Genomic DNA, 23,960 nt, shown 5'->3' with positions numbered 1-23,960 from the left:
TATATATACAGTATATACACAATTCAATTTTTCTCTGCTTTGCACACATAAAGTTCAATAAAATTACGTATGAAGAAAAATATTTTTTTTAGCTATGTAATATATATAATGTATTACATTATGCATGGTAAAATATAAAGATTTCACAGTGATTTGATTCTGTAATGTTTTTTTTGGTTACTACAACATTACAGTAGTAAAACCATGTTTTGACGAGCGGAGAGTATAGAATACTAGATTAGCTAGATAAAAAATTAGCTAGCTAGAATACATGCATATTAACAGCATAAACATGAATTAGCCATGCGACCATATAATATGATTAAATGTTAATAAATTAAGTGTATCAGCAATCATACATTTCTTAGAAATATAGGAAAAAAAACCCCCACCATCACCAAAAAAAGGGCACTTCGGAGTGTAAGGGCAAAAAGGGCATGTGCTCTGCACAGGTTGAGCCCTACCTGTGCACGTGCCTGATGTACAGTATGAGGAAAATAATGTTTTTTGAACCTTAAACCGCATAAACACATTTCATTACACCAAATACACAATATAATGTTCTTTTTAGCAACATCATATGACCTCTTTAAAACGGCAGTGCCTATTTCCAGTAAAAATCGCTTCTTATTAAACTTAGTTTCATTTTTTTTCCAGAATACATTTTAAATTTGCAAAAAATGTGCAAAAAAATATAAATGTGCTTGTATCACAGTATTCGGTCCATTCAGCTACTAATAACACATTTATATTAGTAAAACATGGAATGTTTTGGAAAACCATTTTAAATACAATTTTACAAGTATTAAGGCACACTACAATTTGAATAAAAGGGTTAGTTTAAAAAAAAAATTTTGAAATGAAAAGAGAATTAGTGTTTTGTTATAGTCCATTCATCTGCTACAACTTATTGCAATAAATGTTGCAAATTCGTTAGTGTCACTCCAGTTTAAAGGTATAGAAACCACTTTTCAATGCAAGTAAAAACTACTACTTGCAAAAAAGGCTTATAAGCTACTGGTGGTTCTTCAGGAATTCTTCCATATAGGCGCCAAGAGCCTTCACGTCTTCAACAGTCACTGCATTGTACAGGGAAGCCCGGATGCCACCCACAGACCTGAAAATGCATAGTGAAACAATCATAAAGCAGGAAACAGAATCTATTCACTGTATAACGTGTATAAAGTAAACTGCTATATCCCAGACAGACCAGCACCGATTTGTTCACAAACAATTTGTCCATATTATGTAGAAATTACATACAAGTAGTTATTAAATGCAGTTATTACAACATTACTCTTCCATTAAAGCCAATGAAAATGTTTTCTGTCAAGCTATGCAAACTACATTAACAATGAATTAACACTAATTACAAAGACAGACGTAATATTTTCCTAATTTTCATACAACACCTGTGTCCTTTAAGTGAGATCATGCCTAGTTTAGAAGCACCACCAAGAAATGCCTTTTCAAGACTTTCATCCCCTTCCTTCTTTCCGATGCGGAATGGAACGTTCATGCGGCTTCGACACGCCATGTCAACTGGGCATCTGAAAGAGTCCGTATGGTACGTGATAAATAAGTCATTTTGACAAATACAAAAGTCTGAAGAGATTATAATGTAGACAAATATTGCATTTAGTGCTAGTCGGTTTGACCAATAATCTGCATCACTTCTGAAGTTTATCAAATTTTTTCCCCCTGATTGTACCTTTATATGAATCAGAATGCATGGAACATTTGCAGAACCACACGAGTAGTTTTTGATGTAAATTAGATTGTGTAAATTTAAAATTTAAAACAAAACCAGAATGGTCTGACTTTAACTTTGTGAAATTATGCTAAATAAAACATAACTACACAAAACAAAAACAGCAGATGGACTCAATAAGAACACAAATTCACTCTTTGACAGCAGGTGGCACTTATGGAACAGCAGCAATACAGCATTCCCTTGGTTACCGCTGTAAACAAAGTAGTTCCCCTCAAAGATACATTCAAATAAACCACCACCCCCAATTCAGTAGAATTTGGTATTTGTAGTAAAACTGTGGTTATACAAACGGTACTCAATATGCCATTGGTTACTACACTTTTACTACAACAAAAACGGTTAATAAGGGCTGCTCTGCCTGCTACAGTATTTTCTCCTTTTTAAATTTTATTATACCAATAAATGTTTTTTTTTTTACAAATTGTTATTATATTTACTTAAAGATTAACATTAAATAATGATTAAAAACTGAATAAGTTCAATGTTTTAATATCGTGTATTATGAATAAACCTCTGTACAAGAAGAATATATTTTATCTGCAAAATTGTGATCCAGAATGTTAGAAATGTTAGGATGATTACGACAGATAATGACGGAATCACTGACGAGTAAAATCCATTGGAGCGGTTGATAATGTCATAGATGATGTCGGATTTCTGTTTGTTTAGTCGTTCCATGGCATCCGCCCCTCCGTTGTTCTTGATCCACTCCAGAACCAAACCCATAATGTAAATACTGCAAGAAAAGCAAGCATTTAATATTAATGTTGCGGTTTAAAAGAAAAATAGGAGAACACTAAAATTATAAAAGGGTTCCTGGAAAAAAAAACTGAGAAAAGGAGAGTATGGTCTTGTAACATTTTAAGTTTCTCTCTCACATCCCTGTAAGCTGGAAAAGTGATCTACAAACAGCTCTTGAAATAAGCCACGAGGCTGTTTGTTTTAGTAATTATATGAAGATTAAGTGTGTTAGGTAGGCTGCAAACAAAACCATGAAACCTCATTAAAAGTGGTCAAATTATATATCTGACTGGATGCCATTAAAGCTTCACAATAGAAAACAGTTCAACCATGACAACTCTCGGAGGGTTAAACATGGTAATGTACATGACAATGTTAATGTGTTTGGTCTTGGTGGAACAGATCTTCTACGCTGCTGCTGTTGTGGCAGAGCAAGTGCCGAGACATGCTACTGCCAATACATCCACAACATGCTACTGTGAGAAATACTGCTGCATATAGGGCTGCACGATTAATCGAATACGACTGTCATGTGCATCTTGTCAGTAAAGCCGGTTCTGTAATCAGTAGTAAATCTCCATCATGTGCTTTCAGATGAAGCAGCATTTACTACACAGAACCGTACTTCACTGACAAGCTACGGGGGGAGGAGAAAAAAAAAAAATCCCCAGACGATATAATCGCGCGATTATGAAATCGAAGAAATCGTTCGCGATAATCCAAAACAGGTTTGCTTTGCCTTTACTACCATTAACAAAAGGTCTTTAGAACTGGCTTTTAAAGGAATTGATCACTCAGGAATGAAAATCTGCTGACAATGTCCTCACCCTCAGGCCATCCAAGATGCAGATGATTTTGTTTCTTTATGGGAACAGATTTGGAGAAATGTAGCAAAGCATCACTTACTCACCAATGGATCCTCTGCAGTGAATGAGTGCCATCAGAATTCCAATCAGATGATAAAAACATCAAACTAATCCACAAGTAATCTCCAGTCCATCAGTTAATGTAAGGGTAAAAGCTGCATGTTTGCCAGAAACAAATTATTCATTAAGATGCTTTTAACTTCAATCTGTTGCTTCCAGCTAAAATATGAGTCCTCTGTCCATAATATTGCTTTCTCTAATAAAAAAATAATAATAATAAATAAGTCATCTTGTCTGAATCAGGATAAATATGCACAGATCAAGCACCGTTTACAAAACAGTTCTAAACAAATATGTTGGTGGAAAGGGGGATGGACTTTTTCACCAGTGTTCCACCAGCGTTATTATGGATTATGGACTCATATTTTGGCCAGAGGTGATGTTTTTAAAAGTTAAAACTTACAAACACACAACTTCTCTTCACAAGACATTAACTGATGGACTGGAGTGGTGTATTACTTGTGGATTATTGTGATGTTTTTATCAGTTGTTTGGACTCTCATTCTGACGGCACCCATTCACTGCACAGGATCCATTGGTGAGCAAGTGATGTAATGCTACATTTCTCCAAATCCAAATCAACCTCAGTGAAAGATAAAAGGCTGGACACGACTTATGTGAAACCAATGTGAAATCGCCCAAGCAATCAGTAAAAGCTTTCAGCATCTTCATCATTTACAACAGGCAGCACTGAAGAGACGAAGCTAAAAACCTGAATTTCTGTTAATTAAACAACCAACAACACTTCGGTCAGAGTTAGCGACCTAATGAGAAATGGCATGCTACTACTAATAAAAAAAACGTTTCAACTAGCAAACTATTCAGAGACGCGCAGAGCCTGATCTTTAACATTTTACATAACAAATCAAAACATGTCTTTCTGTGGCAATTAAATGCGCTCTGAACCGATTTCTGTGTTTGAATATACGAATGTGTGTATTTTAAATTTTAACATGCTTGCTGATTTATGCATCCAGAAAGTTGCACTTCAGTCAACAGGCGAATCTGAATGCCAAGTTGCGGTTGATGCAACATTGGCACATGCAGACCAGCAAAACAAGTGTTGTTTTAATGTTTACAGCGCATCCAAAACCTGCATCCCAAATCATGCACAACATTTTTGCACATTACAGCATCGTAAAACAGTTCTGCATGCCGATTTTGCATGCACACTGGTGGTAGTTTGTAGTTGATAGATAGATGATGTAACGTTAATCGTAGAGTTCTGATCTATGATCACGCAGCATTATTTACGCTACTATCAATGCGGAGACGCAGAAACTAATGTTTTGCAAAAAAATATAATCAACTTTTACGGTGTAATATTTTTACCAATATTTTGGGGATGCACTTACCGACTGTGGAAGTTTAGCTGGTCCCGCTCCGAAATTGATGGTCTGTTTCTTCTCCATGTTTTCAATAAAACCGTTTATTATGGCCGTGGGATTTAAATCTTTCTGAAACTCCTCCACTTCACCTACTTTTCTCTTAGTGATTTGGACTGACACTATTATTCTCTTTACACATGATTACACCTACTGTGCAAGTTTCCTGCTTGTTTTTATTGGCTCACGGCAGAGCCATAGAAAGAGAGAGTTGCGTCAACGGAAGTCCAAAACGCTCGATCGTCACGTGATTCACGTAGACCTCAAATAGTTCCAGGAAGTTCATAGCGGTCAATTGAAATACATTGAGTTGGAGAGACTGAACTGTGATTTTTGGTAATTAGTAGACAATAAAATAATTTATTTACATTATTTATAAAATAATGTATACATGTATACGTAGTATATATATGTAGTTATATCAGTGTTGTTTTTAAAAGATAAAATCTGCTACTATTTGAGGATTAATGTGGCCAGCTATCCTTACCTGCCAATCATCTGTTTTAATGCACAGGGTAATTTGATTAGCTGTGCTGATAATATACTATTTTGTTCTATAAATGTCATACCTTTTAAAAGTTCGTCACAGCGTTCTCTTCTGCTGCATCTCTAGGCGCTGATAGTATGAGCGCTAACTTTAAACAAAAACTGCTGTAAAAAACTGGTCCATTGGAGTGAACGGATTTGTCACAACTCTCTCTCTCTGGCTCACGGTATTCGGAGCGTCTGCTTTCGGCTGTTTGATTGGATGGTGTGTTCGTGGCGTTGCTGTGATTGACTCGTGCGTTTCGCTTCATTAAATATTCATGAGCTTCTGGGTTTTTACTTTTTCATGTTTTTTTTCTTTGCAAATCTGAGAACAAATTGAGAAGTGTTAGTTATCTTCTGAAACTTTAGGATAAATGTCTTCATGGTACTAGTTTTTCTCTCTCTGAAGGATCCTTTTCCATAGTTTTTTTCCTTTAAGATCCTAGAATTTCATTGAACATTTTTAAACACGTTTGCTCACTAGTACCTTTCCTTGAGGATTTTACTTACAGGTGCATCTCAATAAATTAGAATGTCGTGGAAAAGTTCATTTATTTCAGTAATTCAACTCAAATTGTGAAACTCGTGTATTAAATGAATTCAATGCACACAGACTGAAAAAGTCTTTGGTTCTTTCAAAGACTTAAACTACTTCAGTCTGTGTGCATTGAATTTATTTAATACACGAGTTTCACAATTTGAGTTGAATTATTGAAATAAATGAACTTTTCCACAACATTCTAATTTATTGAGATGCACCTGTATATATATATATATTTTTTTTTTTATTTAAATGTTTTTTCCTTTTCATTTGAATTAAGATACATTTCTTTTCTGTAAAGTGCTTTGCAAATATAGAGCAAACCTGCAGAAATTTTAATTAAAAAAATATATATATTGTTATTATTTTTTATTTATTTTTCCTTCATTTTATTTTGATTTTTTATATTTATTTATCATTTTAAAATTCATTTTTATTTAATTTAATTATACATTTATTTATTGTACTCTTTATTCCCACACGTATTTATTTATACCTTTATTAATTTAAACATCATTTATTTATTTACTTATGTTTATTGTTATAATTCTGTCTCTTATATGTATCCATATTTATTTTCCCATTGTTACATTTATTTATTTATTCATTCATTTATTATTAATTTCTGCAGGTTTGGTCCTCCACATGTAAACACTGTTGTTATATAAATAAAACGTAAGTTACTTACCTATTGAAATCATTTTGAGAGCCGTATATAATAATGTTGGATTGTTTCAGCAGGTGGCAGTATTTTGCAGAAAATTGGAGGAGAAATAGATTTTTTACAAGATCCTTTTCCTGATTTCCACAAGAGTCAGTTATAATCAATCTGTAATCGAGAAATTTCTGTAGTCTCAGTGTGTCGTATTTTTATTTTTTTATTCCGAAAAAAGCTAATCTGCAAACAGAACCTGGTAAAAGCTCAACATCAGTCCGTCTGAAATCAACCACCCCAAAATATCAACGCCTAATGAAATTTTCAATAACTTAATGTGTAAAAACTATGTACACGCACACATGAAATGCAATAAAATGCTCGAAAATTAAAGTAATTCTTAAAAGTCATTAAAGTCATTCTGTCATGGGACAAATGTAAGCCAAAGTAAAAGAGGAAAACAGTGCAACATGTCATTTATGACTTTTCCAGCTGTTTGTAATTACAGAACAAGGAGTTTTAAAACTTTTAAGACAGGGATTGCACTCCGGTTTCTATTCAAAAACATTTTACAAAGCATAACTAAAAAATGTTACCAACTACAGAAATTCCCACAGATATTTTAAAAGGGTTCGCCCAGATATGAAAACTTTGTCATCAGTTACTCACCCTCGTGTCACTCTAAACCCACAAGACTTTTGTTCGTCTTTGAAACATCGATGAAGATATTTTGAGATTTCTGTCCTTCACTGAAAGGTCACACAACCGAAACTTTGATGACTCAAATTCATAAAGACATTCATATGAGGTAATTCAAGACAAGTAATTCATATGAGGTTTGTTCTGGTAATTGTTTCTCTTATGAAAGCTTGGATTACTCTCATGATGGAAGGACAGAAATCAGTCCGTGTAAAGCGATATTAAAATATGTGTTCTGAGTTTGTCACACAACAGAAAAATGTGTTATTAACCACCCAGCCAAATTTGAATGATAAAAAAAAAACCGCCAAGTAAATAAAATGTCAAAATCTCGGAAAAATAAGCAGGTGCTCTCAAACGCTGGGGGCGTGTCCGCTGTTGGCGCTGAAACCACTGGAACGCGGCTTCTCTCAACTGTCAAATACCGCTACAACCTGAATTGATGCTACCTCTAGTAGCTTAATTGGATTTATACATCCAGAGAATATACCCGAGAATCAACCTCATCCCACTGGGTCTGCAACAGAATGGTCTTTTTTTTTCTTCTTCTGAGCTCTCGCTCTCTCTCTCTCTCTGGTTTTATTGGCGGGTCGCAACCAACTTGTTCAGGTGCATACCGCCACCTACTGTACCGGGGTGTGCAACTTCAGGGCTTCATGTACTTAGCATAGTTATAATAAAAATAATTACATATATATATATATATATATATATATATAAATAAATTAAAAAATAATTTAAAAAATGTCCTATATGCTGTGCTCTAACCCTGTATCTTTAAGAAAATTAAAGAGAGCCTTGCTACATTCCCACATTTTCTCATCTGCCCCCAAAATCCCCTTCAAACTCCATTCTTGTTCCAACTCATATATCTTATCTTGCAAGATCCTCCTTTCTGCATTATATTTTTTACACCTCATAATGATATGCTCCACATTTTCTGGAACATTACAGTCATCACAATTATCTGATATGCATTTTCCCATTAAAAACAGGGTTGATTTTAAACCAGTATGTCCAAGTCTTAATCTTGATATAATCACTTCTTCTCTTCTGCATTTCCCTTTAAAAGCCTTGACGTTAATCGATTTCTGAATGTTATAATAATATCGCCCTTTGTTTCTTCTGACTCTAATACGCAGTATTATAGTGTTAAGGGCGTGGCCACGTGTTCAGAAATTTTTTTTGGGGCGGGGCTAGAACGGTGGCTCGATGACGCAATGGAGCCACCGTTTTAGCCCCGCCCAAAAAATTCTGAACACAGAATTGGTGAAAAACTGTTTAACGCAGGGCTGTCCAAACTCGGCACCTGAACCAGCTAATCAAGCTCTTACTAGGCATAGAAACTTCCAGTCAGGTGTGTTGAGGCAAGTTGGAGCTAAACTCTGCAGGACACCGGCCCTCCAGGACCGAGTTTGGACAGCCCTGCTTTAACGGTTTAACTCCACAATTCAGTACTACATACGTCAGAGTCTTTGTAATGTGTTTCTGCAATACATTTCTAACATTTATAATGTGTTTAGAAACAATTCTCAGAATTGTCTTTACACAGACTTTAATAAGAATATCTTCATTTGTGTTTCAAAGATAAACAAAAGTTTTATGGGTTTGGAATGACATGAGGGAGAGTAACTGATGACAAAATATTCCTGTTTGTGTGAACCAAGCCTAAAAATCACAGTTTCTAAATATTTCCCTTATATCTCCAGGTTTTCCATGACTGTAAAGACCTCCTTTCAAGAAAAATGCTTATTTTATGGTTTATTGCTACTATCTTGACAAGGTACTTTTCCTGCAACTTATATTTCTCATCAGCTGTATTCTTCAATAATAATATCCATTGAGAAGCCTGCTCACAGCTGTATTGTTTATTAAGAGAAAAATATTTATTTCATGCTCCTTTAGCAGTAATTGATACCCGCTATGTGTGGTTGGGTTCAGCGCATTTTTTGTGGATGGAAAGCAGGTCCTCTCAGATCCTGTTTCAGAGCTATTTCCCTCTGGCCGGAATCCCCCTTCGGTCTTTCCCTTTTTGACAGCCCAGCAGTGCCTCTTGACCTGAAAGTCTCGATCATGACATTGTAAAAGCAAGTATTATAGAGGCTGGATGATGAAACGGTTTCCTGAAGTGGGTTTCTCAGCTAAACTAGCAGCAGGTGCAGCATCTGAAATCTCAAAACAAAACCAAGATAGAAGAACAAACGTTCAGCTCCCTTTTCAGCAGAGCTTCCTTTTCTGCCATCTGGTGTTGGTAATACCACAGCAAAACAAACGGCTTCTGCTGTGTTTGCTTTCATTGGTCTTCACGCATGACAGACCACACAGATATTTTGCTCGTTTCAGTCTTCAGTTTTTCTGATACAGCAGTGTGTGCTGCATTGGCTCCGGTAGCTCGATGTGTAGAGCACGACGCTCGCAACCGCCAAGTCATGGGCTCGATTCCTCAGTCGTTTTGGTTTAAAGCAATGCAATGCATTTCTCAATGCATTACAGAGATTCTTGCGTGTCTCTCTGTCAGACAAAATTGGTGAGTGATGCAGCAGATCTCAAAGCAGCATAGTTTCGTTTCTGGGAGCGCAGCAGGGGAGTCTGGGTATTGGCGTCCCGTAGGGTGTTGCTGCCGCTGAGGGAGCGAAAGTGCTGCTGTGTCCAGCCATAAACCAGGCAGTTTAACAGACCCTGAGAAGCAGAGGTGAAGGCCTGTCGAGAAAAAGAACAGGAACGTTTTACATTCGCAACTTAGTATGGGTAAAGCCTTTGTTTTATTAGGAGTTGTATGCGTTTTGGCGAACCTGTAGGATGTAGAGAATGACTCCCATCCTTCCCTCTATTATGTCCGGTTTCGCCAGCATCATAGTGGCCAGAATTAGTGCTGAAATAAACAAGAGATCATAAAAAACATTAAGGGAAAGCACTGAAAATAGAGTGTTTAGCTGTGGATTTATTTCAATAAAAAAAAAAAAGAGTTAGGCCTAAATTTGAATTGTACATAAAATGTCCATCTATTTGCATTAAACAGCTCTAACATAAACTAAGTAAATCAATGTGATGCATATTTGTCCATCATGCATAAATGAAACAAGTAAGATTTCTGTACTCAAAGTTTTTTTTTATAAATTATTTGCATCTATTTGATTTTATTTAAATAATCATATTTTCAGGATGCATTTATTTAAAGGGGTCATATGATGTTGCTAAAAAGAACCTTATTTTGTGTATTTGGTGTAATGAAATGTGTTTATGCGGTTTAAGGTTCAAAAAACACATTATTTTCCACATACCGTACATTATTGTTTCTCCTCTATGACAAAAACATTAAAACCCATTATAAACGAGGCATTTGTTGCATCCAGTGGGGACATAATTACTGATTATAATGACTTATACTGTCTTTTTACACGTTGCGTTGCATTGCGCCGTTAAACAGTCCTCCATAAAATGTGCCGGTGATCCACAGCGCGAAGTTGATGTATTCCCTCAGCGACCAGCAAGGATCAGCTCTAGGCATGACGAAGCTATATCATCCTCTTTAGGAAGGCCAAACAAAGTAGTTTCGCTTTCACAACAAAGCACACAGCGCCTTCACGACATGGCGGCAACAATACTACAGTGAGAATAAAAGTTACGCTTTCTTTCTTTGCGTGAACATTTGGGCGGCGTTATGCAAATCTTCCCACATAGTGACGTAGACATGTGGGGGCATGTTAGAACGAGCCGTTTTAGGTAGGTGTGGCTGACTCTTAACTTTTATAAAGAATATCTCTTTGGATTAGAGACTTTAGTCTTTGCAACTTTACAGATCTTCTTTATGCACCAAGAGCTTGTAACACTCCAAAGAGAAAGGAAAAATTGAAATCACATCATATGACCCCCTTAAAAAATGCTTATCTCTTTATTGTCAAAACAAATGTATTCAGTCAAAAGTATGAACATGGTTATAATATGGCTAGCTGTGTAACAAGCAATAATTAATTAATTAGATAATTCTTACCTGTTTCATTTATGTATTTCTGACAAATATGCATAACATTAGTTTTATCACATTAGTTTTGCATCACATTAGTTTAGTAGTTCATAGTTCAAATTTTTATATTACTTATAGTTATATATTAGTTAAAACTCTGTAATCCAAATGCATGGAAATCTTATATACAATCCAAATACATAAATCTGAAATTATGCCTAAATATTGTTTAAGTGCTATGCATGTGCAGGGGTTGTTAATAAATTAAAGACTTGCATTAATGCATTATAAAGGTATTCATAATGTATGTTGTAATGCATTATATCTTTTCATAAATAACTGTAACCAAAGTTAAAATGCATTATAATATTTAAAAGTTGGTTTGTCATGTGTTTTAATGCTTTATACTTTCTATATGAATAAATAAGTATTATTATATATTATAACTGTGTTTAAAAGTATTCATGAGATCATTTAATGCATTATAAAGTGCATTAAAACTACTTTTATAAAGCATTATACATAAAGGCTTTAAGTAAAGTGTTACCATGAAGGGCAATTAATCTCAAAATTGTTAGTAAACATACTGACACATACAGCTCTTTACTATGGAAAGAAGAAAAGGTTCTTCATTGGCTGTCTCAGTAACGTTATATAGAAAAGTTTGAACTAGTGTATAAATGTGTGCTCACCTGGTCCCCAGCAGAAGAAGAAGGCTGAGGGATAAAGCAGCATACGCCGTTCCAGGAGACGCAGAGTTTCCCAATGATTGTCACCAAAGAAACCTTGAGACGTGATGACACGCTTGTACAGGGAGCGAGCTTTACACATGAGAGTCTAAAAATAAAACGAGGAATACAATTAGATTATGACCGGAGAATCATTAGCTTTATATTCACTTACACTACCATTCAAAAGTCTGGGGTCTGAATGATTTTTTAATGTTTTAAAAATCTCTCACCAAGGCTGCATTTATTTGATCAAAAACACAGTTAAAACAGTAATATTGTGATATTTTTTCATTTAAAATGTTTTCTATTTGGATGTATTTTAAAATGTCATTTATTCCTGTGATCAAAGCTGAATTTTATGTTACATGTTCCCCTGTCTTGTGTTTTATTGAATCTTATTTTGAAGTATTTTTCCTGTGTTCTGTCATCCTGTGTTTAGTTCTCTTGTTTATCTCATGATAATTGATTAGCCTCACCTGTTACTTATTAGCCTCTTGTTACCCTGTGTATTTATACCCCTGTGTTTTAGTCTTTGTTTGTCAGTCATAGGGACGTAACGATTACCGGTTTGACGATAAATCGTGATAAAATACCCCACGGTTAGTATTACCGTTTCATATTTTAATTATCACTATAACCGTATTCGATTACCGCGATTTGAACAACTGAGGATAAATAAATACTGCACGGCTCCTTTATTTGAACATTTACATTAGATATTTCAACATGCTATTAAACTGTTGTCAGTCATGTTGTCATTTAAAATCCGGACATCATTGGCAATGTTATTGTTTTAGTTATGCAAACAAAATCTCATTTTATTTGTTGTTTGTTGATTTTAAATGTAAAACTTGGTGAAATGATTTGTGTGTCAGTACTTTTTGAACATTTCCAGCACATTTGAACAATACCGTGATAATACTGATAACCGTGATCATTTTGGTCACTATAACCGTGATAAGAAATTTTCATACCGTTACATCCCTAGTCAGTCATTGTCTATTCTTCCCAGTGTACAGCTGTTGTGTGGTTTTGGTTTTTATTGCTTTTAATGTTTTTTTTTTTTTTTAGTCTTTATTAAATACTGCTGCATTTACATAGATCCTTGCTTCACCTCTCATTTTCAGCATCATTACTCCAGTCTACAGTGTCACGTGATCCTTCAGAAATCATTCTATAGTCAACATTTGATCAAGTGGATCAAAAAAGTTAATCAGAGTTGTCCTAAGAAAAAAAAAAACGCATTTAAGCTTTAGGTTTTAGGACAACTTTGATGAAAGGTTTTGATCCACTTCAAATGTTGACTAGTGTAATATGCTTCTTTGCTGTTCAAGAAACATTTCTGGTTATTATCAGTGTTGAAAACATTTATGCTGCTTCATATTTTTGTGGAAACTGATACATTTATTCCAGGATAAACAATGGGATACAGTGTTTTGCAGCACTTATTAATCTAGGTTAATGTTCTACCATGACACATTAACAAAATATAATTTCATTGAAAATAAGCTTTAATTAACTTGAAATGTTCAAAAACATTAGTATGTAGAAATTGAAATTATAGTATTGAACATTGCAGTTTCATGTTAGCTATTACATTTGCTAATGTTACCATATAAAACCTTTCTGTAGCAGTCTTTTTTTTTGTCGTTGAGTCATGATCATGAACTAAACTTAACATTTGTAGTGTGTTTAAATTCAGTTATGATTGTAATTAAAGTTAATGAATCGACTATCGTTCAGTAAGATTTAAAAAAAAAGAAATTGATACTTTTATTCAGCAATGATGCATTCAATTTACCAAAAGTCACAGTATAGACATTTTTTGTTTACTTTTTATTTTTCAAAGAGTCCTGGAATAAATGTATCAAATTCCATAAAAATATGAAGCTGTTTTCAACAGTGATAATAATCAGAAATGTTTCTTGAGCATCAAATCAGCTTATTAGAATGATTTCTGAAGAATCATGTGGCACTGAAGACTGAGTAATGATGCTGAAAATTCAGCTTTGATCACAGGATTACCTAATTACATTTTACAATATGATACATTAGAAAAAAATATTTGACAATATTACTGTTGAATCTTTTGAACCGTAGTATTCATTTAAATCATACATTTCTAAGATATCCAAAAATGAGATCAAGAAATGTTCAATGTTAAAGACGGCTCACCGTGATGCCAATGAAGGTGACGAGGAAGGTAGTAAGGAAAATGGTCATGCAGTAGTCTTGAATGATACTACATGCTGTCATTTCTGTATTTACAGATGAGGTGAGATACACAGCCCCTGTATGCATCAGCAAACATCTGGAAGACAATCACATTTGAATTAGCATCATATTAAACAACTGTCTGGAATGCATTCAGACAACTAAACTATGATTAGAGGCAACTATTGAATTGAATGCTACATGCTTTTAATAATAATAGGCTTGTTCAAATAGGATGCTTTGATGAAGTTATGATGATAGTAATGAGAAAGTACAGTTTATTAATCATTTCATGTGCATGTGTGAATATATTTCGACTGACCTGTAGGGCTGGGTGAAGTTTGTGTAACACTGAAACACATTTCCTGCTACAAACACAGGCGCTGTGAGCATTAAAGGCAAAAGACTGTATGGAGAGATCAGGACAGACAGTCAGTCAACCAAAAGCTTTATATTCTTCAGTTCTGTTCATTTTCAATTATTTTGCATGGTATTTGCCCTAAATAGTATGCAGGATTACAAGTAATGGGTTTATTTATTGTAAATAATATGTGACCCTCTCTGTGAAATCCAGGCTAAAGTCTCAAAATCTAATTATGAGATAACAAGCATCAAAGTTTGATTTCAACCATTAATTTCACTATAATTTCAATCTTTGACATGCCCTACTCAGTCAATATTAAAGATATAAAGGTTACGTATTCACAGAATGTTCTTTACCTTATAAAGGATGATTTTATGTAGAAAACAGTAAATCACAAAAAAATGACTTTATGGGTTTTCACAGAGAGGGTCACATATTCCAAATGTGCATGTATATGTACTATTTCTGGATTTTGGATGCATAAAATATAAATACATTTGTAAACTACATGCAAATATTCACATGCTAAACCATAACAAATCTTTGCTATATTGTTATTGTTTATGTTAATATTTAGAATTTGATTTGATTTTTATATTTTCTGGTTTCACTTTAATTTTATTAAAAGTTTTAGTAATCATGTTGTGTTTTCTATTTTTTTATATATATATATATATATATATATATATATATATCATTTTTAGTTATTTTAGTTTATTTAGTTTTAGTTATTCTAAAATGAAAACGAGAAATGAATTTTCTTTATGGTTTTAGTTTTAGCTAATGATAATAAACATAAAGGGAACTGCAGTGATAGAACTAAATAGTGATAGAAATTCCAATGCTTAATTAATTTAAATAAACCATTTTCAATACAATATTTAGTTAAAAGGTTATGAAATACAAAGAATTAATAAAGTGAAACTGCTGTGGTAATTTTATATAGCGGTAAATTTGTCTATATCTACAGAAGGACTTTTACTGCAAATGTGGGGTAAAATGACCCTATATCAGTACTTTTTCAGCACCATTTCTTTACACAAATGTATGTTTCTCCATCTATATTTAATATCAGTTTGCGTGATATTTCATATCATTTATGTTCTTACCATGACAGTACAGGACCAAGACATCTGCAGCTTCTTGTGTTTGCTGCATTCTGAAATAAACAAGCTAGTCAGCATTGCCAGTGTTTACATGCAGACTATCTTATGCTGCTTTATTACCATTATAAATGTGTTCATAATAGTGAGTTGATTACCTCGGCTGGGAAACCGTTGAGTCTCTTGTACTTCCCCATTAGTCCGGTGTAGAGCACCCAAACATAGTGCAGCGTGTAGAAGAACGAGGCCATGTAAAGCGTCTGTAGGATGTGAAAGTCAAATGGAGAAGTTAATGAAGTTTAAGATATCTTAGTTATAGTTCACATCCACATTCTAACCATGCTGTCGCAATACTGTAAGCCACGACTTTCACATTACTGTTTGTTTGTGTGATTGCAGTGCTTTCCAACCCTGACCCTGATACCCTCAACACGGCATATTTTGGTCACACTTTATTTTAAGGTCCAATACTCCCTATTAACAAACCATTCACTACAACTTTTGCCTCAATAAATTCCTAATTTGCTGCTTATTAATAGTTAGTAAGGTAGTTGTTAAGTTTATGCATTGTTTCAATGGTTCAAAACAGATATTAACACTTCAATATGTTGGTTTATTAACATTACATCCGTTAATGAAATACGGTATTTTATTGTGAATTTAAGTTAAATCTGTAAAACCTAAAATGTTGCTATCATATTTTTTACGGTGAAGTTCTGGCAACCACAGTTGCCGGTATTTTACCGTAAATGTCACAGATTTTTTTTTACAGTGTGGGATTAAAGATGTTGAATATGGTCATGCAGAATAAGTGCTTTCTAAGTGCTAATAAACAGCCAATATGTTAATAATAGGCATGCTAATAAACAACTAGTTAATAGTAAGAATTGGTCCCTATACTAAAGTGTTATATTTTATATCGCCCTTATCGAACACACCTGATTCAGGTTATCAGCTGGGTGTGTGAGATGAGAGAGACATGTAAATGTGTACAGTCAGGGCTTCCCCGTGTGAAAAAGAAGTACACTTCAGCATACTTTTCAGAATAAGAAGAGGACTTAATACAGAAGTAATGTACTTTAAAAGAATATATACTTAAGTATGAACTGAATGAAATGTTTTCAGAAACTTAATTGCATGTTAACTGCAATTAAATTCAAATGTATTACAATTGAAATGTATATTAATGCAATTAGCTAAACTACAGTGCTTTGACCCAGTCAAGTACATCTTTTTATATAATTTTATAATTATTTCTGTTGTCTTTGAAATATGGTTAAAGTGTACTGCTGAATGTACTGACAAGCATTAATGGTGAACTAAAGTATATTTTAATATCATTTCTATTAGAACTTCTATGTCATGTATTTAAATATATTCGTAATTATAACAATGAAGCTGCAATTTAGTACATTTAAAAATTAACTTTAAATGTAATAACACTTGTTAAAACTAAAGATTTGAAGTACACTACAAGTGCACATTCAGTACAATTAAGCACACTTCTTTCTCAATCCAGGACCAGGATTGGAAAACATTGTCTTATGGCACCTTTGTTGACATTCATGTCAAAGCAATGCAAAGAATGACGTTGCAGGATTGAGAAACTTCTGTATGATAAGATAACTTATCTTTCTCCTAGAAATGCCAACATGCCAACATGGTTTTCCTTTCTGTTTTGTTTGAACTCAGCTGACTGCAAGAGTTGTTAGTTATATTTGATCAGGGTGTGTATTGCCTGATTTGAACAGTCACAGAAATGTACACAATTCGCACTATGTAAAAAATGCACAATGAAATACGTCAGTGGGCATATTCAGTGCAATATTGGATTAACAATGCGAGTGAAATACATAAAGCTCATGAAAAGGTGAATGGATGCCGATAAGCTTCAAAAGTGACCAAAAAAAAACACCATAACAATACTATAAAACTACTTCATACAACACGCAGCAAAAGAGGTTTGCAGGTGCACATTCAGTACAATTAAGCACACTTCTTTCTCAATCCAGGACCAGGATTGGAAAACATTGTCTTATGGCACCTTTGTTGACATTCATGTCAAAGCAATGCAAAGAATGACGTTGCAGGATTGAGAAACTTCTGTATGATAAGATAACTTATCTTTCTCCTAGAAATGCCAACATGCCAACATGGTTTTCCTTTCTGTTTTGTTTGAACTCAGCTGACTGCAAGAGTTGTTAGTTATATTTGATCAGGGTGTGTATTGCCTGATTTGAACAGTCACAGAAATGTACACAATTCGCACTATGTAAAAAAATCACAATGAAATACGTCAGTGGGCATATTCAGTGCAATATTGGATTAACAATGCGAGTGAAATACATAAAGCTCATGAAAAGGTGAATGGATGCCGATAAGCTTCAAAAGTGACAAAAAAAAAACACCATAACAATACTATAAAACTACTTCATACAACACGCAGCAAAAGAGGTTTGCAGAATTGTCATTTTTGGGAGAACTATGGCTTGCTCGTTTGTACTCTCTTTCGCTGAATTTACACTTCTGCTGTAACAATTTAGTTTTAAGTACAGTTCTGTTGTCCTATCAATACCAGAGAACTGTTATAATGCATGATTAAAATTACATTAGGATAATGTTAATAACGTTTTCCATATTTCACAATGCAGTGGCTCTCTATGACGAGACAAATGCTTGAGGCAGAGGAAAACCTAAACAGATAAAACCAGATCATTTTGATTAGCCATTTGACTGTTTTTGAGTTCTAAAAATGTAAACGTTTGTAATAAACTCAGGTATGAGTCATCAGTGAGTGTGTCACATGAGCTCAGACAGGGTTTTCCAAACCTCAGGGCGTTTTCTCCTCGAACAGTTTCAAAGGTCAAAAACTGGGCACTTTCCCACAGACAATAGGGGCTAAACCTATTATTTGTTTAATAAATGATTCTTACATTTACGTAAGTAACAGTGTTAAATAGCTGGGCTTGCAAATGGAGCCAACACTACAATATTTGCACAAATTGAGAAAAAGGAATGATTATTTAAGGGGTCCAGATGATGTTACTTTGTGCCACACATTCATGCAATGTTACTTTTATCTAATGGGGAAAATACTGAAGTGGCTAAATGTTTCATTTTAGGTTATTAAAGTTAGTTAATAATTATTTTAAATGAAAGAGTATAACTATTAAAACACAGGCATTTGATGGCATTTTACATTTCAAGTTAAGGTAGTTTTATGACAGCATATCTAATAATAAATCTAATAAAGAAGATTTTTGAGTGTTATGCCTTACAAGTCTGGCTCTACACATTACTGAGCTGTGACGTTCACTCACACCCATGACAATCCACAGTTATAAACAAACATGTGCAGACTTTAAAAAGTGGGGCAGAACTAATTTTATCTGGGCAAAGAATATGAATCAAATTTGCTGCTCCACTTCCTTTTCAGACTCGTCCCAGTTCCATGTTTGTTTTGCGTTTTTGAACGAACTGGTTTTAGTGTCTGAGCTGAGAACAACTTGTTTTTGAAGTGAAACTGCCCAAGCACACATGATTTTATTCTCTGTGAATTTTTTTAGTTAAATGCCAAACAAGCAGACCTCAATAATGAGAGACACATGTTCAGGCCTGCAGCACATTGGCAGGATGCAGGGAGGAAGCACAGAGTTAGAAAGGTCCCTCCCTCATTTGTGTTTCTTTCTTTTTTAGCACATATTCTTTAAATGGCAATCAGGGAACAGTTTATGGGCTAAAGACTTTCTATTTTTATGCAATCCCAAATAGCAGTATCAAACTGAATAATTACAATATATATATGTCATGGAAGTCATATGGTATTCCAGGGTACTTCAAAAAATATCATGGTATGACCATGTCCCAAAAAATACACTATTACTTTTTGGTAAGATGGTATGGTTTTTAATGGATATTAAAAATTCCCTTTTGTTAAAAACATTTTCTTAACTAAAAGTGATGACAATGAATGACTTGTTAAACATTTGAAAAGAATGTTCATCTAAGTGTGTGATTATTCTTTTGATGGCATTTAAAATGAATAAGGAACAGTCCCTCAGACTATCCATGATGTAGCTGAGTTTGTTTCTTTATCATAACAGATTTAGAGAAATGTAGCATTGCATCACTTGCTCACCAACGGATCCTCTGCAGTGAATGGGTGCCGTCAGAATGAGAGTCCAAACAGCTGATAAAAACATCACAATAATCCACAAGTAATCCACACCACTCCAGTTCATCAAGTAACATCTTGTGAAGTGAAAAGCTGTGTGTTTGTAAGAAACAAATCCAGCATTAAGACAGTTTAACTTTAAACTGTCACTTCTGGCCAAAATATTAGTACATAATCCATAATAATTCTTCCAGTGAAAAGTCCATCCCATGTTGTCCTCTAACATTTTCCCCATTCAAAACTATACGAGTGACACGTCTTGGGTCTGATAAAAACATCACAATAATCCACAAGTAATCCACACCACTCCAGTTCATCAAGTAACATCTTGTGAAGTGAAAAGCTGTGTGTTTGTAAGAAACAAATCCAGCATTAAGACAGTTTAACTTTAAACTGTCACTTCTGGCCAAAATATTAGTACATAATCCATAATAATTCTTCCAGTGAAAAGTCCATCCCATGTTGTCCTCTAACATCAAACTCCATCTAAAATATTTGTTTAGAACTGTTTTGGCTTGTGAACTATGCTTGGTCTGTGCATATTTCTCTCCTGATTCAGACAAGACTACTTTTTTTACTAGAGAAAGCAATATTATAGATGTCAGAAGCAACAGTTTTAAGTTAAAAACATCTTAATGTTAGATTTGTTTCTTATAAAAATGCAGCTTTTCACTTCTCAAGACATTAATTTATGGACTGGAGTGGTGTGGATTATTGTGATGTTTTTATCAGCTGTTTGGACTCTCATTCTGACGGCACCCATTCACTGCAGAGGATCCATCGGTGAGCAAGTGATGCAATGCTACATTTCTCAAAATCTGTTCCCATGAAGAAACACATTTATCCACATTTTGGGCGGCCTGAGGGTGTGTACATTTTTATCACATTATCATGTTTGGGTGAACTATTCCTTTAAAAGTTGTGACCATGCACTAGTCAATCAAACATGACTGCTCCTGTGCACGTGGCTTTATTTGTGGAAGTGTGATGCAAAAACATGGCATGTACAGAAAGGTCCTCTTCTTCTGCCTGTGATAAGCATTATTTCTGCATGATATTGTGTTGGTTTTGTACCTGTTCCACTATGTGGAGGTTGTAGCAGGTGGCGTAAGATTTACAGGACTGGGTGAAGAGAAGACCTCCACACATCCAACTCAAAGCTAACAGCAGGTCTGTTACACTTAACAAGAATAACGGCAGCACCTGAAACAGAGGTTTGTTTTAGTGGTCAAAATGACATATTTGTTTGAACATATTATTAATAATTCACAGTGTATATATATTAGATGGAGGCTTACCTCTGGTTTTCTTACTAGTCCTTTTAAACAGGCACATAAGATTATGGAGCCAGCACCTAAAATGCTGGAAGGCAAATTATTAGTAAATATAAATACAAGACATAAACATTTATTAATACGTGTCTCTTTAATAAATGACTGCAAAACTAAAAATGAATAGATACCTTAGGACGGCCATTGTTATTTGTATCCATCGAACTATAGAGTATATCTAAGAAAAGAAAAGGAGAAGTTTATTTAATCTGTCTGTGTTTATTTTAGGCATGTAGAACACAAAACGCAAGACAATAGCCTGTTTTTATGAGTTTATGATCATACATGACCCAGATATGAAGCGTCTGGGAATATCTTACTTTACGGAAGTCCGTGATTTATAACATGCTAAATAACAATCAGCGTGTTTGAATTGATTATTCTTTCTCAAATATTTTAAACAATTGTGAACATTTTGCAGTTTAAAACGATAATTTAAAGAAAATCTCCATGAGTCTCCATGTGTGCGTTTGCAGCATAGTTTAACTATGAGATATTCTCTAGTTTATGTAAAATGCTGTAAAACTACTTACAGATGTCCAGTTTTCAGTCGGAATGGTGGTGTTCATCTGTGACTTATTTTGGCCAAAAACGTCCATATTGTAAAATGTAACAATATATTGATCAAGTTAATATTAATATTCCTCTCGAAATCTGTCCTATGTAACAACAGCAAATAACAGTTGTAACAAATTTCTAATTGCTACCAGAACATTCCAAAATAGTAATAATGACTTATTCAGGAGACACTGGAGTAACAAAATGCGCTTTCGAATTCCAGTACTGTAAATAATAAACTTCGCGCCCCGCCCACTTTATCACAAAACGATTTCGATTGGCTACGTTCCGACTGCGTCACGCTTTCGTCATGATTTAATGTATATTCGGCGCTCAAAGCGACCGCGCGCCTCGCTAGGCATGACAAAATAGTGGCGCATTGTTTTGACTCACGGAACCGTCTGTATTAGCAAGGACATCTTGTTTTGGACCGAAATATTTTACATTTTTTTCAAATTATGCGTGAAACTATGTCAAACTATCCGTGACAATGTCGTTTAAACTGTCGTTGTGATGACAGTCAGCATGCATCAGGGTTTTTAGGCTGTGCTCGAACACATCAGGCAATATTTAGTCAAAACTGAAAGTCGCATTAACTATCGCGTTATTTTATAAGCTTTAAATTAGTTTCACCTATTAGTTTACAGTGTCCTTTTTTCATTATATTTTGAGACATGCATAATCAATGATCATAATCAATGTGATTGCCATGAATTAATAAAAGTAGCCCATTGTTTAGCAAGAGCAATCTATATAAAGTTGACATGGTGATACAGACTTTGAATTTGTGAAATATGTGAATACACAGATGTTTTTTTTTTAATCTGAATCCAGTTTCCATACATGTGCATGTTTCAGTTCACTGCTCAGTATGTATCAAACTACAATCATGTTCACTTTCTGTCTTGTCTAGTTTGGTGGGAAGAGTTACAGTACATGCGTGACTGATGTTCAAAAATGTACATAACATTTCATTTTTATGTGTTCGTCTGTCAGTTCACATAGGCATCAGAGCACTGCATCATCAAACACTGTCCTGCTTCATTAATGGCAGTATGCCTGAGAACAATGAGCACAAGGATTTGCTACAAGAGCTGTCTAATACAGTTTACGTCATCGCTTCATATCAGCCATGAACTGTGCCGCATATGAAGGTGAGGGAATAGTTCATTATTAATGTGCTGCTTCAGTGGAGATGAGGACTGAGTTCAGATTGTCATGACATTCCTCATTCCTCTCTCCGTCCACTGTCCTGTCCATTAAAACACATATAAAAAGCCCATAAACAAACCTGCTCATTTCATCTAAGCACATCTACAGTAGCTATGATCTTTCATGCAGTTGGAAAACAGAAGTATGGAAATAGAAACTGTAAACAGAAAAATAAGCATTGTATGACAGACACAGATGTGAACATGGTTCACTGCTCTAACACAATAGTCAGCTTTCAGTCTTTGATTTTTAATTTCATGTGCATACACTACTGTTCACGTTTTTTTTTTAAAGACATTTATTCAATAAGGGTGCATTAAATTATGCATTTAAAAAGTGCCAGTAAAGACATTTATAATGTTACAAAAGATTTCAACAAATGCTATCCTGGTGTCTTGGCTTTCCATGCCTTTTTGCACAGGTGTTCAATACTTTTTCCCTGTGTCATTCCACTTTATTACACATAACTTAATTTCTGAACTTACTTGTTTTGTTTAATTTGTATGTATGGATTACTTGGGTTGTTACCGACATCTGGTGAAAATTTCAAGTCAACAGCACCTTTAGAAATATATTTACTGAGAAAAATGGTCATGTGTTCAATACTAATTTTACCCGCTGTATGAAGCAGCACAACTGTTTTCAACATTGATAATAATCAGTTCATGAACTTTAGTTTCTCTCACAAGTCTTCTTTTTTGCTTGAAGGAATAGTTCACCCAAAAATTTAAAATGGCTTAAAATTGACTCGCCGTCAGGCCATCTAAGATATAGATGAGTTTGTTTCTTCATCAACAAGTTAATCATTAAGATAATATTAACTTCAAACCGTTGCTTCAGGCTAAAATACAAGTCCATACTCCATAATATTGCTTCCTCCAGTTTGAAGTTGTTCTGTCTGAATCAGGATTGAAATATGGAGAGATAATGCAAAGTTTACAAGCAAAAACAGTCCAAAACAGTTCTAAACAAATACGTGGCTGGATTTTCATGTGAGAGGACAATAGGCATGGACTTTTTCCCTGGAGGAAGCATTATTAAGGATTATGGACTATAGCTA

At 34.4% G+C, this 23,960-nt stretch overlaps 2 protein-coding genes across 2 annotated transcripts; both read right to left on the bottom strand.

Annotated features, from left to right (window-relative positions):
- Positions 1-681: 681 nt before the first annotated feature.
- On the bottom strand, positions 682-2,511 carry LOC107740033 (phosphoserine aminotransferase-like). The gene is made up of 3 exons (XM_016552308.1): positions 2,382-2,511; positions 1,413-1,550; positions 682-1,117 (listed from the first exon to the last, which is right to left on the bottom strand). Exons 1-3 carry the CDS (start codon positions 2,498-2,500, stop codon positions 1,015-1,017), a joined length of 360 nt encoding a protein of 119 aa, XP_016407794.1. The 5' UTR covers positions 2,501-2,511; the 3' UTR covers positions 682-1,014.
- A 6,400-nt stretch (positions 2,512-8,911) lies between these two features.
- Positions 8,912-21,897, bottom strand: LOC107740032 (transmembrane protein 116). Its single transcript, XM_016552307.1, has 11 exons — positions 21,664-21,897; positions 21,262-21,308; positions 21,098-21,161; positions 20,874-21,002; positions 15,784-15,885; positions 15,632-15,681; positions 14,481-14,564; positions 14,120-14,255; positions 11,906-12,050; positions 10,042-10,121; positions 8,912-9,949 (listed from the first exon to the last, which is right to left on the bottom strand). Exons 1-11 carry the CDS (start codon positions 21,727-21,729, stop codon positions 9,764-9,766), a joined length of 1,089 nt encoding a protein of 362 aa, XP_016407793.1. The 5' UTR covers positions 21,730-21,897; the 3' UTR covers positions 8,912-9,763.
- Between the last annotated feature and the right edge of the window lie 2,063 nt (positions 21,898-23,960).

The sequence above is a fragment of the Sinocyclocheilus rhinocerous genome, unplaced genomic scaffold (assembly GCF_001515625.1).
Source record: "Sinocyclocheilus rhinocerous isolate Xijiao unplaced genomic scaffold, SAMN03320098_v1.1 scaffold285, whole genome shotgun sequence".
Classification (NCBI taxonomy): domain Eukaryota; kingdom Metazoa; phylum Chordata; class Actinopteri; order Cypriniformes; family Cyprinidae; genus Sinocyclocheilus; species Sinocyclocheilus rhinocerous.
Note: the sequence above shows the minus strand (reverse complement) of the source record. Positions and strands in the feature narration are given on the sequence as shown.

Coding starts and splice junctions, on each gene's coding strand:
- LOC107740033 (XM_016552308.1), bottom strand. CDS start 2,500: ATGGGTTTGGTTCTGGAGTGGATCAAGAACAACGGAGGGGCGGATGCC. Junction 1,551..2,381: donor CGCTCCAATGGATTTTACTC/GTCAGTGATTCC, acceptor GGACTCTTTCAG/ATGCCCAGTTGACATGGCGT. Junction 1,118..1,412: donor ATCTCACTTAAAGGACACAG/GTGTTGTATGAA, acceptor ATGCATTTTCAG/GTCTGTGGGTGGCATCCGGG.
- LOC107740032 (XM_016552307.1), bottom strand. CDS start 21,729: ATGGACGTTTTTGGCCAAAATAAGTCACAGATGAACACCACCATTCCG. Junction 21,162..21,261: donor ATAACAATGGCCGTCCTAAG/GTATCTATTCAT, acceptor TTTGCCTTCCAG/CATTTTAGGTGCTGGCTCCA. Junction 14,565..15,631: donor CTTGGTCCTGTACTGTCATG/GTAAGAACATAA, acceptor CTCTCCATACAG/TCTTTTGCCTTTAATGCTCA.